Source organism: Gastrolobium bilobum, unplaced genomic scaffold (assembly GCF_033153095.1).
Source record: "Gastrolobium bilobum isolate Gb01-03AN ecotype WA unplaced genomic scaffold, APGP_CSIRO_Gbil_v1 utg2803, whole genome shotgun sequence".
Lineage (NCBI taxonomy): Eukaryota > Viridiplantae > Streptophyta > Magnoliopsida > Fabales > Fabaceae > Gastrolobium > Gastrolobium bilobum.
The window spans coordinates 68,930-87,773 of NW_026898379.1; the positions used below are offsets into that span (position 1 = coordinate 68,930).

General features: G+C 34.4%; 2 protein-coding genes and 1 long non-coding RNA gene across 5 annotated transcripts; 2 read left to right on the forward strand and 1 right to left on the reverse strand.

The window, feature by feature from the left end:
* Positions 1 to 846: 846 nt before the first annotated feature.
* LOC133315460 (protein ALP1-like) lies at positions 847 to 1,930 on the forward strand. The gene is made up of 3 exons (XM_061517086.1): positions 847 to 1,059; positions 1,158 to 1,383; positions 1,479 to 1,930. The coding sequence occupies exons 1-3, from the start codon at positions 847 to 849 to the stop codon at positions 1,928 to 1,930; spliced, it is 891 nt and encodes a 296-aa protein (XP_061373070.1).
* A 940-nt stretch (positions 1,931 to 2,870) lies between these two features.
* Positions 2,871 to 6,327, reverse strand: LOC133315474 (uncharacterized). 3 transcript variants are annotated; one of them, XR_009752090.1, is made up of 5 exons: positions 6,271 to 6,327; positions 5,988 to 6,171; positions 5,008 to 5,104; positions 4,347 to 4,832; positions 2,871 to 3,337 (listed from the first exon to the last, which is right to left on the reverse strand). It is a non-coding gene; the product is annotated as an uncharacterized LOC133315474 (long non-coding RNA). The 3 variants fall into 3 exon arrangements; XR_009752089.1 differs by lacking the exon at positions 6,271 to 6,327 and having other exon boundaries at positions 5,988 to 6,264; XR_009752091.1 differs by lacking the exon at positions 6,271 to 6,327 and having other exon boundaries at positions 3,832 to 4,832; positions 5,988 to 6,264.
* Positions 6,328 to 13,185: 6,858 nt separating this feature from the next.
* Positions 13,186 to 17,308, forward strand: LOC133315462 (ribonuclease 3-like protein 2). Its single transcript, XM_061517087.1, has 5 exons — positions 13,186 to 13,599; positions 14,955 to 15,331; positions 16,210 to 16,370; positions 16,913 to 16,968; positions 17,084 to 17,308. Exons 1-5 carry the CDS (start codon positions 13,186 to 13,188, stop codon positions 17,306 to 17,308), a joined length of 1,233 nt encoding a protein of 410 aa, XP_061373071.1.
* The last annotated feature ends 1,536 nt before the right edge of the window (positions 17,309 to 18,844 follow it).

The window sequence follows — 18,844 nt, forward strand, 5'->3', positions numbered from 1 at the left end:
TTGTATTACTTCTTATATGTGAAGTTAAATATTGTGTACTTCATCCACGTATAAGTCACGTACCTCATAATGTATGAGAGAAACCAAATGTGAATTTTTTAAAGAATTTATTTAAATGTTTATTGTAACCTATTCCTGTAGAACTGCCCTGTTCTTTGTATGGTTATGGTTTGGGTGCAAGTTCTCGTGTTCTTTGTTGTTGTTTGGAATTATGTTGGAATGGATTGCATTGCTCCAACAAAAGTGTCATTTATTTTAATCAGATTAGGGGATTGTATTTAAACGTGTTTTTGTTTTCCTTTTACTCTCAACTGTTTATGTTCTTGCTTGTCATCCTGTAATTGTGTACATTGTTTCATGGAATCATATTTTTGTTTAATGTGTACAATCCAGACGAAACTGAGTAATGACTGGAGTTTGTGTTTCTGTTTCTATTGCTCTTCTACATATTATGTTTCTTCATTTTGTTCTGATTTTGTACGTTGTTGATATTTGGATTAATGTGAATTAATTTGACCTTGTGGTGTTAGATTGTGGCAATGAACAACGGAATGGAGTTAAGTGTCATTGTTGTTCTCATGAGTCATTTGCAGTCTTTGAATCAATTGACTATGTTATTTGTGAGAATATGTGGTTTATTATTAGCCAACATTGAAAAAAGGAAAGCTATGAGGAAGAGAGGGACGTGGGATTTTTGCAGTAGGGCTTCGATAAGGGAAGTTAATCTGCATAGAATAGTGTATATCACTGATACAACTTGTATTGAGAATACAAGGATGGATCGGAGAAGTTTTCATAAATTGTGACTTACTTAAAACTGTTGGGATGCTTGAACCATCCAAGCATATGGGTGTAGAAGAGGTGGTTGCAATCTTTCTTTACATATTGTCTCACGATGTTAAAAATCGGATAATTAAAAGACAGTTTATGAGGTCTGATCAAACTATAAGCAGACAGTTCACGAAGGTGTTGCAGGCTGTGTTAAGATGTCATACTGTTCTACTCAAACGCCTTGAGCCCGTCCCCGAAAACTCAACTGACAAGTGGAAATGGTTCAAGGTATCATACTACAATAGATCAAGCAATCTTTATAATTTTAAAATTTGTTGTGCATATTATACTGACTTGTGTTCTAATTTGGTGCTTTGGAATGACAGAATTGCCTAGGAGCTCTAGATGGGACCCACATCAAGGTAAATCCCCTACAAGCTTATAAGCCTAGATATCGGACTAGGAAGGGTGAGATAGCAACAAACATGTTGGGTGTTTGTTCGCAAGATGCCCAATTTATTTATGTTTTGCCTGGATGGGAGGGATCGGCTGCAGATTCAAAGGTCCTCAAAGATGCTATATCTCGTACGAACGGATTAAGGGTGCCAAAAGGTTATTTAACAAGAAACATAGTTCAAATTACCAAAATAATGACATGTAACCACCTGTATTACCATGTTTCTAATTCCTTTGTTAAATTTTTGGAGGTTACTATTATCTGTGCGATGCTGGTTACATGAATGAGGAAGGATTCCTTACACCTTATAAAGGGCAAAGATACCATCTTAGTGAGTGGAGACATGGGGCACAGCCAACGACACCGCAAGAATTTTTTAACATGAAACACTCAGGTGCTAGGAATGTCATTGAACGATGTTTTGAGATGTTGAAGGGCCGTTGGGCGATTGTAAGGTCAAAGTCCTTTTATCCAGTTAAAACGCATTGCAGGATAATCACTGCATGCTACTTGCTCCATAATCATATTAGAAGAGAAATGCCAATTGACCCTTTAGAGGATAATATGGGGGACATGGCAGTACCTGAAGATAATTTTCAAGGACATGAAATGATAAGTCATGTGGAGTCATCTAAAGCCTGGACACATTGGAGGGATGAAATGGCGCAGCAAATGTTTGACACATGGAGGAATAATGTTTGATGCAGTTATTTATGCTATCATTATTGATGTTGTTAAGTACTTTATGTTGTCTTTGTTGCAAATTAAAAGACTTGTGTCATTGTACGTTTTTTTCATGCAGAATGATGTAATAGACATCATATGCCATGATTTTACATGATAAGTTTTTGGAAGTCTGGCTAAGTGGATATATATAAAAGCTTTGGAGTCATGAGGACAGGCATTGCAGTATTGCAATTTTGGAGTTGGTACATGCTTATATTCTGATATGTATGGTAAGTGGTACCAACAAAAGGTGGCAACGGGTATGTTCTTTTTAATTTATGTTGGTCAATAGTCTTTTTCTCAATATCTTAGTTCTACTTACACTTGCTCAGAAAAAGACTTCATATAAGGTAGTTCCTCCGTATATATTTGTTGCTGTTTAAATTGTTGTCCAACACAGATGTGATATGTTATTGTTTTTATCTGACTGTCTTATATGGCAACAGGTATGTTGAAAGTGCAGCTGATAGAGTGATTATAAAACATTTGCTGTCAAGGCCAAGTGAAGCTGTTTTGTGGTGAGATCGGATTTTTGTGGTTGATCTGCAGCAAAGATAGAGGAGAATATGGATTGAAAGAAACAAAGCACATACATGACTGCTAGAGATACAAACTAACCGAAACAGAACCCTGCATCAGGGCCATTTGGCATATATGTATATCTGTTATATTGAATTAATGGTACAGCCATTCATTGGTCCTGTGAATGTATTTTGATAGTATTTTAAGTCTTTGTTATATGTATAACTCTTGCAATGTATGAACTATTACAATTAAGATGGTTGTGAATTATGAAATTATCCAATATTGTGTTCTGCACCTGTTTCGTTCACACATGAAATATGACTTCAGCATTGGAATAATTAAAGGCTCGGAATCAAAAGGAAATCTCTGATTGAATATAATGAACACCATAATTGCTTCATATTAATTGAATCACTGAAATATATTTAGTTGCTTGATAAGTTACACATCAGAATTGTACATGACTATGAACAAAGTGTAATCAAAGATCAAAGTACACAAGGAAATTCCTATACAGCATACTACTCTTCTTGGACACATTCAGCCCTATGTATAAACTTATCAGATCCCTACTAGTTAAATGAATGACGCAGCTATTAAGATCCTCTTCCACAAATGTGACAAAGTGGAGATGCTTCATTATCCCCCAACAGGTGTTGCCTTCAGATTCTTCTTACATTATAATTTATCAGCAAATCACTGATACAACATCTGCAAGCTTATCAGGTACAGCAACTATGTTACTTTGCAGTGTTAGTCTTCCTCTGCAGGTGGTTGCAAGACCCTTCCTCTTGCGTACCCATTGAGATGTAGAACCTATCTCTGGATTTGACTATGGTTGTTTCTCATTGGTAGCACCTGCAGAATTAAAAGGATTTGCCAGCTTAGGAAGAATGACAAAATAATGCTGTGTGAGAAGGTTATAAATAGATATTGTGGGTGACCAAAATCAGTGAGCTGAGATATAAATTTACTGACTCACACTATTAGACAGATACTATTCACAAGGTCAAAAAATTCTATTATTTTGGCTAATGACAGTGCATAACTCTCTGATACCATCTAGACTGAGTACAAATTTACAAATCTCACGGACTCACGGACAAAGAAATATCTCGCTAATCTGTGACGACAACAATTACCTAGCTTGTAGCTTTACAACAATGATTAGAGGAGCTAGCTTGAACAAGATTTTTGAAACAGGCAATTTACGGTCAAGTCACAATTAATGCCAGATAGAATCATAGATGTGAACTGCCCAGCTTTTTTTTCCTTTTTAAAAAAAATAAAAAGCAGGAAGCAGTGAAATTAAGCTCAAGAATGGACTGCAAGTTGAAAGATTTGGCCCTTACCTAAGTCAATGTCTCTAGCTGCAAGAGGTATTTCTATTTTCAAGTTGTTCTTTCTAAGAAACCACATGACCAAAAATATAAGTTGATAGCGATGTGTCTAAAGATGTATTACGAAGAGATAAATTTGATAAACTATTGATACAGTATGATCCCGAGGTGCATTAATCCATGACTAAAAATTTAAACTTTTCAATAACGATTGTAATAGTCAGAATTCTCCGATGATTTATCAGTATCAATACAGTTAGATAATAAATATAAAAAAATTTAACAACTATAATAAATATACTTGACCAATTAGAAAAGACCACAGCCAAATTTCCATGAATCTCCAAAACTTATAAATTAAGCATGACAAACTTGCACAACACTTGCATCTAACAGACATACTCATTAGCTAGAACCAAAACAGACGGTTTTGAAATTGAACCCACAAATTGTAGATGGAACCTTGGCTTAGTCACTGAAAGCAGCATTAACAAGTTTTCTGGAATAAAAAATGTTAATAAAATTACCATAAAACCTGGTCAATTCAAAGACTTCTTTCTCGACTTGGATGATGAAGGCTTGCTTTGCTCAAACTGCATTCTGCGTAGCTCCTTTGGAGGCAGTTGACTGGTTTGATTTAGGATTTGAATTGCTGGAAAAGGCAACAGCACCGTGCTTTTCTCTAACTACAGCACCCTGAGAACCTCTCACCTGAGCAGCTCTTTTGTCCTTCCTCTTAGGCCTATAAGTTGATCTCTCCCGCTTGGGAAGCCACCTCTCTGGATCTGGGGGAGGACCTGGTTTTGCAGGGTCAAACCCTTTAGGATACCTTGGCTTTCTCTTTCTCCTTTCCTTAGCTTTCTCTTTCTCCCTTTCCTTTGCTGAAAGTTTCAAATCCAGTCCACGAGCTAGCCGAAAGTTCTGCGTCTCTTTCTCTTTTAGCCGATCAAGTTTCCTTAGGCTATCAGAAGCATCTTTTGTACCTTTCAGTGAAACAAGATTGTTCACTGCCACTGCAATTGATTATTCATTAGCCATATCTCGTTTAATAATATCTGTATAAGCTTCAATAGCATCTTGCTTATGCCCAAGAAGCTGTTAATCTATGATTAATTAATATTTCTGGCACTTAAAAAAAGTAATATTCAGTTGAAGGAGAAATAAATTTTGAGAAATCAGAACTTTTACCTGCTGGACATAGGCCAATTGTACAGCTATAGGAGACAATTCAATTTCTATCTCATCATCGGGCAAGTTATCTTCCATCAGGATCTCTTGACCAATTCTGATCCAAATACATGAACAAACATGAGTATATGCCACTTCAGGGACAATATCCCATGTAACAAGTTTAGGGTTTAATAGGTTATAAATTATTGAAGTTAAGGCCACTAACTGCTAAGCAAAACAACAATAAAATCAAAGCAAAATTTAATTGAAATAATCAACTATGAAATTCAGATTGTGCTTCATTTACTGTGCCTAATAAAATAAGCCACTGAATTTGGTGCAAAACTCTAGCAGATAGCTTCATGCATTGCAGTTGCACAAGGCCCTCGAAAGGGACTCAATAAACATATTGTCAATATAGTCTTTGCATATCTAGATACTGGGGAAATCAGTTTTTGTCCAGCAATTTGGCTAAACCACCACATGCTTCTTATTTTATATTCCTTGTAATATAGAAATAGCACAGCATTCACTGTGGTCACATAATTCTAATATGGTTATTCTTGAGTTTGAAGTTCAGTTATTTGTAATCTCAATCATCTAACAACCCAAATAACACACTCAGGTTGGAAAAAGTGGTTCATAAATTAAAGTCCAATGTATAGCAGCGGAAAACTTCCAAGTTCTTATACAAGTCAAAATTAGAAAGTTAGATTAGGACTAAGGAGATTTGATAATAACTTAATAAGTTTTGAATCTTTGATCCTGAGGTATGTAGCCTACAGCTCTTTCCTGCCTTCTTTGGATGAATCTCTTGCGGTCACAATGTTCACTATACAACCTAAAAGCTCCAGCATTATTTATTAATAGTATAAATCATGTTGCTCAAACTGAAACTAAAAAATATAAAAAACAATTGACAAACATTTAAACTGATTAACCCTCCATTTTAAAGTATAACATTGAAAATTATGGACAGGAAATTGACTACAACATACGATATTTGTGGACGGTCACCGCAACGAGATTGCTAAACTGTGGATATTGTAACCCTATCAAAATGGAAGAACTTCTTCAGCTACAGCAGCGACGCCAGCTACAGCAACCGGATACTTGCCTCAATAACACGAACCGGAGATTTTCGAAGGAGATAAACCCCAACGGTTACAGCATCGACGCCAGCTACAATGAAAGGAGCTGATGAGAGCGAGAGATGGATGGATAACAATTAACAACCCTATCAGATACAAAAAAGAAAGAGATGAGGGGAAATTAACACACCCACAGGAGAACAAGTCTAAAAATCGATTTGAGAGAGAGAGACACAATTATTCAAAATCGAAGGTATCGTTATAAAATAATTTTCCTATTCCTATCAATATTTCACAATTAATCAAATATTTTTGAAAAAAATATAGGCCTACCAAACAGTTTTTTAGTAACTGTAAAAATCTATTTCCCACTATATTTTCAAAATTCATAATTCCCAGATAAAGAAAATATCTCCTCTATCAAATACCTCCCTCTATCAAATACCCCCTAAAAAATATTTCTTGAGATTTATGTTTCCATGCACAATTTTTTTAGAAAAAATATACTCTTACATTTGTAAAAGAGTATTTTCTCTCTTACACATACATCAATTTTTGTATATCTTTTTTTTTCTCCTATAATAGATGGATCTTACACATAATTATCTCTATAGCATGAGAGAGCTTCTCTCCTATTACATGAGATTAATAAAATTCATTTCTTTATATGTTTGTTGTTTTTTTAGCGAGCACAATACTAACTTCTTCTAGCAACTCAACAAAACAAAAAGTACAAATAAAATTTATTGTTAATATTTTAGAGGGTTTAAAAAATCTAAACTAGTTTGAAATCAATTTTCAAAAATAATTTTTAAATTTTCAGAAAAAAAACTCATTGGGTAAAGCCTATTTTATAAAAAAAAACTTATAAAACAGTAACTATTTTCTTATTTTTAGAATCAAATTTAGAAAAAAAAAAATAGAACATAACTATTTTCATAACTATGTCTATTATACATAACAATTTTAAAAATAAAGAAATCAGAACACAATTAGGGGTGGTAAACGAGCCAGGGGCGTCTGGCTCGACTCGTAAAGGCCTGAGCTCGTTTAATAAAAGCTCGTGTTGGAACCAGACTTGGACTTGTACAAAAGCTCGTTTAATAAATGTAACAGCCCGTTACGTACCGGTATTGTTAACATTAATTATGATATTAAGCGCAGTTACAATCACAGCAATTCATTTATAAAAATACGAATAAACTTTTTCCGATTATTACGCGAGCATTTAAAACAATAAAACGCGTAATAATTAAAAGCTGTGACAATAACTGTTAACTCTTGCGGAATATTTATTTTATCTATTTTTACATCACAATAGACTTATTATAAGTTACTAAGGGGTTCCCATAAACTCACTTAGCCAATTACCAAACTTTACGTTTTTACCTTTCGAACATGGTTCACTCATTAATTTTCTGCGAACACACCGCTCACAACCATACCTTCTTTTCAAATTATATCTTTTTCTTACTTAATTTCCTTTTCAACAAGCTATCACACGCTCAATTCGGAGCTCATTTGCTCCGGTTATCGCCGTTTGAAGTTTGATAAGCAAAACAGCCAACCAACCTCAAAACAGCACCAAAACCACTTACACTTCTCGAATTACTGAGCACAATCCACTCATCCAATTGCTCTCAAATTTTTATCCTAAAAACTAGACATCTCAAACTTCATTTTGGTGTATCACACGCTCAATTTTACTGAGAGACGAAGTGGGAATCAATTTCCCAAAAACTGGCCAGAACAGCCCCTGCATCAGAGGTCCCTGGACAGTCCGAACTCAATAAATTCCACAGGGCTGCGTACAACCCATAACTGGCTCATATTTTAACACCATATAGGAGACATCTCAAGCTTCAAAATGGCGTATGGCACGTCCCTTTCGGACATTTGTAGAGGGAGATATGCTCTCTCGAAGTTCACCTAAAATCTGCCAATTCTACAGAAAATTCGCCAGAGTTTCCTTTGTTTTTTCAATAATCCCCAAATTTGTACAAGCTCACTAATGTCTCAAAGTACCTAATAATCCAACAATAATATAGTAATAATCCAATGGGTGGCACACACAAAGACCAACAATGCCTTGGGGCACTTACAATTACACAGTTTATACTATAGAGCTCACATTATATTCCTTACTTGTTTCAATCACAAAGGTCTCATTTACATGTAGTTTCACAATATAAGCATATAACCATAACTCTAACATAGGCCTAAAATCCTTCCATCTTAGTACATCATGCATCTCTTTTACATTTACAACATATATTTAAATATTACAACTTACGACTTCAACTTCAAATTACCCTTTACAATATTACAACTTCAATTACAAATTTAAACATAAATTCAAATGATACAAACTACTAGACTTAGGCATGCCAACATGAACAATATGCCAAATACTGAAAATGTTCCTCTATCACTCGGCGGGCCTCTTGCCCGCTGCTCCAACGCCACAGGTACATCCTGAAATAAAATGCCCCGAGACGGGGTGAGATATACGAATATATCTCAGTAACCCAGAGGTTCTGGAGAAAACTCCGCTCAATGGTTCACTTCGATGCATATGAGTAGAATACAACAACCAATTTTAAAACGGGATATAGCAAGGGTTTTAGAGAAATGGGGAATATAAAGATACAAACTACGACGATACAGGATGGTAACCCCAATTCCACGTACGCCCTGGGCATATATAAGCCTATGGGTATCATCCAAGGTGCGTTAAAAAAACCACAACCATGATGCCCCAACCATCCAAAACGCCAAAGACATTCCTAGTGTGCTCCTACCCGAATCACACACCATGACCCACGGTCAACTGGAACTCCCTCCTAGAGACCTATCTAGTGGAAGTCTGAAACTGCCTGAAGGCTAATAAAACTGTCTACTGGCCAGAGACTCGGTACATAAGTACCCATTGTAATAATGCATGCATGCTCATGTGTTCTATACTACTCATACACACTTCCTACCGTTGCCATCAACTGGCAAGGTGGAACAGAAAAGGGGAACAAGCCCCAGTACCAAGAGGTTACCTTAAATATTTTTCTCACAAGCTCCGCAGCAGCTTATCCCTCAACTTGGTACACAACAGAATGCCTCAATCCACTTGGTCCAGGACCAAGGGTAACTCCCAGATTCAAGGTTCGGGATTCAAGTCAACGTACGGCAACCTATACAATCACGTACATCCATCAGTACGCGTCAAATAGCATCAAAACGCAAAATCACGAAATCACCTCACCCACACTTGGTAGGTTCGGCCATCCTAGGCTTATTTCCACTTTTATTTTTCTAAATTTTCTTTCTTATTTTATTACGCCTCAATAGGTTTCCAAGAGGCCAGTTCAAGTGTCGTTTCACCATTTTTCGCGTCGAATTACATCAGAACGCGAAAACCGCAAAATCTTCCCCACCTTCCTTGGTGGTTCGGCCTTTGTAGTGTTAATTTAGGATTTATTTTTCTAAATTTTCTTTCTCATTTTATTACGCTTCCTTAGGTTGCTTAGAGGCTAGTTCAATCGTCGTTTTTTCGTTTTACGACATTTACACATCGTTTTGCGAAATATTTCACTCTAGGTTCTTTATGCCAACTAAGCCACTTATTATTTTTGCATTGATTCTTCCACTTGCCAATCACCACACAACCCATCTAATTACCTTTTTAACACATAATTCATCACTCAAACAATTTCCAACAACATCAATTCCTTAATTTTCCTTTAAAGGCCAAGTTGTAACCTAGAGCAATTCTAGGATTTCCATTCACTTTTAATCACTCCACACCTCACACAACCACATTATATCATCATATAATCATACAACAACTCATTAATTAATTCCCAACAAAATTCCAAAACTCAAAGTCATGACATTCCTCAAAATTTCTAAGTTAAATTTTCACAATTTTCATCAATAATTTTCATGGCATTTCTAGCTCTCACACATCATTCTAAGACATTATCATCTAATACAAATTTTCCAATTGAGCTCTCTAACAACACAAATCATCAAATTCCCCCTTAGGGTTCATGAATTCAATCCAAGGATTAAACCGTTAAAATGATGAAGAAACTTACTCAAAAGCTTGGCACAAGACTCCTCCAAGCTATCCTAAACCATTGGAGCTCCAAACAACTCCATGAACATCATTTTTCTCCAAAATTTCGTGGCTGTAAATGGCCCATATCTCACCAAAGAGAGAGTTTCAAGGTTAATGGATACCACCAATGTGTTTGGAAGGTTGTTTCCAACAAATTTCAACACAAACATCGCTTGATTTGGTTAAAAAATGATGGATTTAGAAGGAATTGAAATTTGAATGAAAAATGGGGTTATTTGGGGGGGGGGGGGGAGGGAGGAGCACGGTTTTAGCATAAGAAGGGGAGATGATGAATAGTGGAATGATGATGTGGTTTAAGTGGATTTTAAGTGGGGTGGGTCCCACGCCACCTCACGCGATCTAAACTCATCCGAATTTTCTTCCGATTTCACTAAACGTCCAAGGATTCACAACCTATTCAAAAACTCTAATTTTTAACATTAACAATTCTCCTTTAATTATACTAGGTCAGATGAATCCGGAGTTTTCCGGTCGTTCGGAGAAAACACTGTTTTAAGCTGTTGCGCGCGCCATTGGCACGCTTTCCCAAACTGACTTAATTCCATCAAATTTCACCAAATTCCATCAAATTTTATCAGGAATCCTATTTAGTTCTATAGACCATTTATAAATCATATTTGAAACCTAGAGCTCAAAATTCAACTGGCACGCTTTACGGTGCAATTGTACCGCAGTATTTTTACCCGCGAAAAACACTATTCACTGATTTTTTCTGAAACTTGCCTATCCACTCAATTTTTCGTTCTGAATCCGTTTCCAGGGTTATTTTCAACATCTGAGACCTTCTACTCAATTTTTTATCTTCCTAGTGTTGCGTGTTGGCTAATTACCGTTTTGCCCTTTCTTTGTATTTTGGCCTAATCTTTAGGATTTTCACTGAATCTCCACTTAATTACACACTTAATAGTTTAAACACTTAATTTAAAATTGTGAGGTGTTATAATAAAAAGGCATCAGACTCTAATTCAGAAGCTCGGCCTTAGAGCCTCCCAGGCTAGCCTAGTATATAAATATTTATTTATACTTTTTATACTACTTGTAATAACTCTCTCTCATCAATTTATTTCACCCCATTTTATTGGTTTAACAGACTTTTTGAATGATTTTGTTCTATATTATGCTATTTGGATATATATTGAATTTATGTATATTTATGGAATTACTAGTGCTGTTCTATATTATCCTTCATCCTCCTTCACACAAACAAACCCACAAAAACTCATTCGTTCCACTGTGCACTGCTCGTGTGTGTCAATTTATTTTTTATTTCATTTATTTTATTTTTATTTTTATTTTTGTTGGCATTTTTTTTATAATGGGCTAAGATAATATAACCTGTTATCTACCTTCTCTCAATTTAATTTTATTTATTTATTGTAGACTTGTAAATTATTGCTGCAAATTGGAAGCTAAGGTTTCTATCTGGAAATTGATTTTTTGTGAAATTTTGTTCTCTTATTTTTATTCTTTAACATGCTAACAAGCTAAGATAGGCTTCACACAGGCTTTTATTTTTTTGTAAATAAACCAGGCCACATGCCAATATTATATTCGTAACAGGTAACAGGCTAAGGTCAGTCGGACACGTTTAAATACAAGCTTGGCCCGTTAAGATCAAAGCTCGGCTCGGCTCGGCCCGTTGACACCCCTAAACACAATCAATATGCCTCAATTTTTGGGCTGGGGTTGAAGTAAAAGCAAAACCCAAAAATATTATCCACTCTTACTCAAAATTTTTCATAAACTCAAGAATTTTTTTTTCTTTTTATTAATATTGTTATATTTTCTTTACTTTTTTTTATATAATATCCAGCTTCTGTGATCCAAGAGTATATACTCCCACACATTGGTGGACCTATTTGGCTGTCAATATGTGCAAGTACATACATAAATTTGGTTATACATTTTTTTAGTAAAGAAGATATATATATAGGGTTAGGATCATTTTACACCGGTGTAAGTTACACTCTTAATCTTATCCACTGATCCCATTTATATCTAAGGGCTCAAATTTTTTAGTAATGTGAGCCATCGAATATAAGTAGATCAATGGTCAAGATTGAGTGTAAGACTTCTAACTCTTACACCAGTGTAAGAATATCCTGTCCCATATATATATATATATATATATATATATATATATATATATATATATTTGTATGCTGAAGAGATATATTTTTTAATTAATTAGGAATGTCACTCAAGAAGCCATTTTAGTGGTTGCATTGTTAGGAATACAAGCACAAATACTAAGAAAGAAATACATCTTATTTACTATTTATGTTTTAGTGATTTTATATCATTAAGTTGATTATTATTATTTTTATTTTAAGTCGAAATTTTCTTTTCTTTTGTTGTTAGAGGATTATATCCCTCAGATTATGTGAACGAAATTTTTTGTCATGTTAAAAAAAAAACAAGTTATATAATATTAAAAAAAGTGAGATGGTACATATTCAATGGATTAGTCTTGTCATTTTTCTTAACATGACAAAAAATATGGTTCATGTAATATAAGAGATATAAATTATTTTTTGTTTATATTCTTTTATTTTTAATACATTTAAAACTTTGTTTAATTTTTTTTTTTTCAGAAGGCACTGCCCCAAGCCCCTCCACTAAATGTTCGGATTAAATATACACACATAAAAAAAAATTCTGGATTCGTCGGTAGTAGTCGGGAAATTAAAATTTAGCATAAGTGTATGATAGCAATGTCCAATAAAGAGTTTTAGCACGAGGCATGTTAGCTTTCAGTTCTGAGTAAAATGGATTCTTTACAACACATTGCCATGCGTTTAAAAATTGCATGCTTTATTTTTATTAATTTTTAGAGAACTTTTATGTAAGAAGATGCACATGGACGACATTTAATTATTGGAACATTATTTATTAGAAACAATATACTCATCAATATAATAGGAACATCACACCTTGTCATGCTCTTTTCCTTGCACTCCAAATTCGAAGATGGAAAAGTTGGTGCTTGAGGTGGAGAACATAATCGGACATAGGTTCAAGAACAAGAAGCTTATAGAACAAGCCCTGACCCACTCCTCGTTCCCGAATGCTGTCTGCTATGAGCGCCTTGAGTTCATAGGTGATAGTGCTTTGGGCTTTTCTATGGGCAATCACTTGTTTCTCACTTATCCCAACATTGAACCTGGCCAACTCTCTCTTCTCCGTGCTGCTAATGTCAGCACGGAGAAGCTAGCTCGTTTGGCCATTCGCCATGGCTTCCACCGCTGCATCCGTCATAAAGCCCCTTATCTTTTTGACAAGGTAGATGAGTTTGTGGAAGTTGCAGGTGAAAAGGATGACTCTATTTCCTATGGTGGTTCGGTTAAAGCTCCCAAGATTCTTGCCGACATTGTTGAATCTATAGTGGGTGCTGTTTTAATCGATGTTAAATTTAAATATAAATTTTTTTGGAAGGTATGTTCTTGTTTTTATTATTTTTTAAGAAAAATATGCATTTTCTGTATTTATTAATTAATAATGATCATAATTAGTTTGTAAAGAGGGACTTCTTGTGATTAGAAGGTCATTGGAAAATAATTTCTTTGTACAACTACAAACATAAGATTGTATAATCAACACTCACCTTTATCCTCACTACAAATCCAATGGATTGATCTGTTTAACTTGCTGCAGATGATGAGCGGGTTGGTTGATATTCCCAACTAGTTTGAACCTAACCATGTAAAGATATGTCAAAATAGGTTGAACCCATAGTTGGATCGGTTAATTCGTTAGGTCAATTTTTCCTTTTTACTTAATATCAAGTAGTATTTTATTTGAAACTAATGTGATATCTAAAATCTTTATCTTAGTATTCCTCTACAAAATATAAAGAAGAAAATACTTTATTTATAATAAAGTTATCCAAATATGGAATCAAAAATAAGTTTTTAGATATCGTCAAACAATATTAGCATATATTTAGACTTAGGCAGTAGCGTAGCCACGTTGAGATCAGTAAGTGCCTTGGCTAGTTTCCAAAATCAGAAGTTTTTTATGTTTTATCTTGAGTAACGATCAATGATTTTCTTCCTTCATAATTGCTGACTTTTGGCACTAGCTTTCTCCATAGTTAAATCTTTCAATATCTTATTGTACTATGTTCAACTCTATGTATTTCTCTATTTGTAGAGTACATTGAATGTACAGAAATGGCTATAACAGAGTTTATGTTATTTGTATTAACAGCTACTCTAGGAGGAATGTTTTTATGCGGCGCTAACGATTTAATAACTATCTTTGTAGCTCAAGAATGTTTCAGTTTATGCTCCTATCTACTATCTGGATATACCAAAAAAGATGTGCGGTCTAAGGAGGCTACTACAAAATATTTACTTAGGATCCAAACAAGAAAAAACACTTGTCATTCGTTATTCGTTAGTTATTAGGGGCATCCCAAAAACGTCCAGGCTGATTTTTTGCACTGACTCTGCCACTGGATTTAGGATTGAAAAAATTAATGACAATGTTAAATTGAATTAAATAGCATTATAAAGTTTATAAAACAATATTTATTTTTAAAAATTTAATTTTTAGACGGATTGATCCATCAACACATCATAAAATGAGATTGATTTATATTTTCAATCTATTTTTAAAAGACCAGTCAATCCATCCCATCCCATTTCCAACCCTCTCTCTCTGGGGATTTGGCCTTTTATCAATTATCATGATTTGTATGTGTGTAATGTGTCTGAGGAACAATTTATTGTTGGCAGATAATTAAACGTCTTATGGAGCCCATAGCGACGCTAGATGATCTGGAGCAACAACCTCAACCAGTGACAATGCTCTTCGACTTGTGCCAAAAGAAAGGGAAACTGATAGACATCAAGCACCGAAGGAAGGGTGAAAAAAGCATTGCTAGAGTCTTCGTTGATGGAGAATTTGTTGCATCCGCTTCCTCTGAGCAGAGGGACATTGCAAGGCTTGACGCTGCCAAGATTGCCTTGCATAAACTAGCAAATATAATGCCTATTGGAACTAAGATTCTCGATTTTTTTGCTTGCATTGATAGTACCTTTGAGATTAAACAAGCCAAACAAAAGTTACACGAGCTTTGTGCAATAAAAAGATGGCCTAACCCAGTATACAGGTAACCACTACTAGCCAGAAATCTACTGCTATTATTTTGGAATGACATATTGAAAGAATAACATTCATTTACTGTACTGATTTATTTATATAAAAGTACATTGTCTCAGTCTTATGCTTTTCTCTGGTAGCGAAATTTGAAAGTATAATTTGGGGGGTGGGTGTGTCAAAAATAGAAATTATATATAGATGGGGTATTATATGTCATTAAGGGTATACATTATTCTTTTGTTTTCGTTTACTTATATCTTTACTAATAATCAAGAGATCACCTCATAGTTCTCAACTTATGTATTTTGTATACCAAGCAGTGTCCCAAGTCCTAACGGGCCCATCTAATTCGATTTTGAAATTGAGTTTCTTCACTTTCCTTAATAGTTGCAATTCTCATAAATTGAATCCACTACTTTTAGGTAGGTTAAATCTTGGGTCTAGGTGGATCTCCACTAAATCAACAACTCTTGGGTTTAATCGGAATGCCAGTAGTTCAACAACTCTTGGATTCGACTTACATATTTTGTTCACATTTTTAGTTAAAAGGGTTTCATTTTACTCTTGTTTTACCCAATTAAAAACCAGGTTAAAATAATCTTGTCCAAATCCTTAAATTTTTTTTCTTCAATTAATGGAAAGCATGTTTGGGTGTTAGTGCCAGTCTGTGTGCAAGATCACAAGCATTCTTGTGGGCATTTATTGTGCAGATTTGGTTGATGTATTATTAGGTATTGAATTTAGTATATGCTAGTGATGCAAATTTTTTATTACTAGCTAATGAATCATCCAATTTAAATTTAATTTGTTCTCTCAGTATGTTTCATATGTCAAAGCTTTTGATACTCATTGTAAACTAACTAGTTACTCCTCTGCAATGGTTCACAGCGTTGTGAAAGATGAAGGTTCTCCTCAAGATAAGAAATATGTCTGCTCTGTTCAGATAACGACGGTAGATGGTATACTCCAAACGTTAGGGGATGAAAAATCTCGGTTGAAACTCGCAGAGAACTCTGCAGCTGCCTTGTTGCTTTGGGCCTTACAAAAATGTAATTACTATAATCCAAAATTTAAATCTTGTATATTGTATATGAATGTGAAAGACATAATTAGATAACATTGCATATTAAACACATTATATGATATGAGTTTATTATAAAGTTTTTAAAATAAAGTTCAAATATTTCCTTGGTGGTTTACTTTGCAATCACTTGTATCTAATGGTTGTTTGTTTGTTTTTTTTTTGTTTTTTTTTTTGAGTAAAGTCTCCTTTGGTAAAAAAACACTGTACTCAGTTACTCACTCTCGTCTCTTACAAACAAAAATTAACTTTTGATCTTTCTACAATTTCAGATCTTTGAAAATGTGATCTTTTAAAAATTTAATGAAAATCCAATTTAGTTTTTAAAAAATGACTAATATGAGTATTTTTTTCGCAAGGGACACAAGAGAAGACGGTATTTTTTTAATTTTTTTTAAGGACCGGGGTTTTGTGTGTGTGTGGGTCAAAGTTCACCTTAGGATCGTGGAAAATTACATAAATTATCCATTTTATTCCTCATGTGATTTTTATTTTTTATTGTTGTTATAGCTCTGAATTCCAAGATGAAATGTTCCGACAACTCTGATTATCATCAGAATCTTCAGGTGCGTCACCTTTTGCTCTGGATATCTGGGATGTTGCTATTATGATTTCCTTAGCGACAATAACACAACTTAGAACTATTACTAAATTTGGTCTGGGGGTGTGTTTGTGTGGCAGGTTGATATAGATGTGAAGGGTGTGATTGAGTCACTGAAAACCAAGGTTAAAGAAAATGGAGAATCAGTGGAGCCAAGTGGGGTTGCAGATGGTATACGTGAAGGTTGTGATGGCAAGGCAGAGCACAAAGAAAGAAAGCACAAAGCAAAGAGAGAGAAAGATGATTCTCGAGAAGAATTGCCTGAAATGGGTGATGGAAAAAAGGCCAAGAAAGCCATTGTATGAAGGAAATGATTGTCAATAAAGTCCTCTCAATGTTAAAAAATTGAACGATAAGCTGGTTGGATTAGGGTATGGTAGTCTCTTTAATATTCTGATTGGTTGAGTAATCGGTGTTGAAAGAATGGAAGTGCTCCACAAGGACTATTAGTTTCTTTTTTATTTTATTTTTTCCCAAAGTTTATAATGTGTTTTAGTATCATGGATAGTTTGAGCTTTTATCCAAGCTCTCCCATTAGCATTTATATTTGATGGGCTTGTTTGAAATCCGTTTGTAACCTATAAAAATCATGTATATCACTGCAGTCTGCAGACATGATTTTAAAATACAAACTTTTTTTTTAAACTATAAACTAAGGGAAAAGTGTATATACTTTTAAATTACACAACTTACATCCTTTCACTCTCACAAAGAGGTGGGACCCACACATTTATTTTTTTTGGTCAACTCTCTCTCCTCCTTTATTTATCTCTTTCTCTCTCTTAAAATGACACAACTTTACATCCTTTAAAATTATACACACTTTTCCCATAAACTAATTGTTAAAATTAAATCAATGGCTTTTACTTATAAAGGAGGCAAGACCCTATTGCTATGCATTTGATTAAGCCTTGTCATAGGGCTCATTGTATAATAACTCACACAAGTAAGTTGAATAATGAGGAATTAACCATGGAATTAAGTATGATTTAGTGAGGTAAATGAGGTTATTAGGAATAAAAGTCTAATGTATGTAAATAAAGTCATTTAGGATCAAAAAGGAATTATAAAAATATATGGGTCAAAATGTAAATATGATAAAGTTTAGGGACCAAATTGTAATTATATAAAAATTAGCCTATATTCAATTATGATATCCTAATATGATTATTTAGAGAATTTAGTGATGTGGAAAGGATATTATTTAAGTTGGATAAGTTAAGAAATCAAGCTAAAAAAAGAAATAGAAGGAATACTTATCAATTTTAGAAAAATTGAGTGTCAAAGTCAGCATTTTAAGTAAAGTGACTTAATATTCGTTTGAAATCCATTTTCACTTATTTTTCTCCCTCCCCTAGGGCTGGAAAACCCAACCGCCATGGAAGAATGCTCAAGTTTTTTTCTCTTCATTTTCTAGCCATTTAATCACCAAATACTTGTCATGAAAATTGAAGCTTAGTGTCTTAGGAGTAAAACCCTAATCTCTATTCTCCTTGGGAAACCTTGGTTCAAGAGATCTCTCCATTTTCCCATTCCGACTATTGTTCATCAAGAGACAAAATTGAGATTGTGTTGGTTGATTTAAAGCTTGAAGATAGGTCTTTTGGTGGTGTAGGACTTGTTTAAGGTAAGAAATTACTATAACACCATGTTCATGAACCGATTTGTTATCATACTTTATGGCATTAAGCACAACACAAAAATTAAATAAACGGAAGCTACATATGAAAGAAAATGACCTTGAAGGCCGTAGACATGTGAGAATGAAAATAAAATTTTTCAAGAGCGGAAACACACATGCAAATAAAGATACGTACTTTAGGACGTGATGATACCTTTGT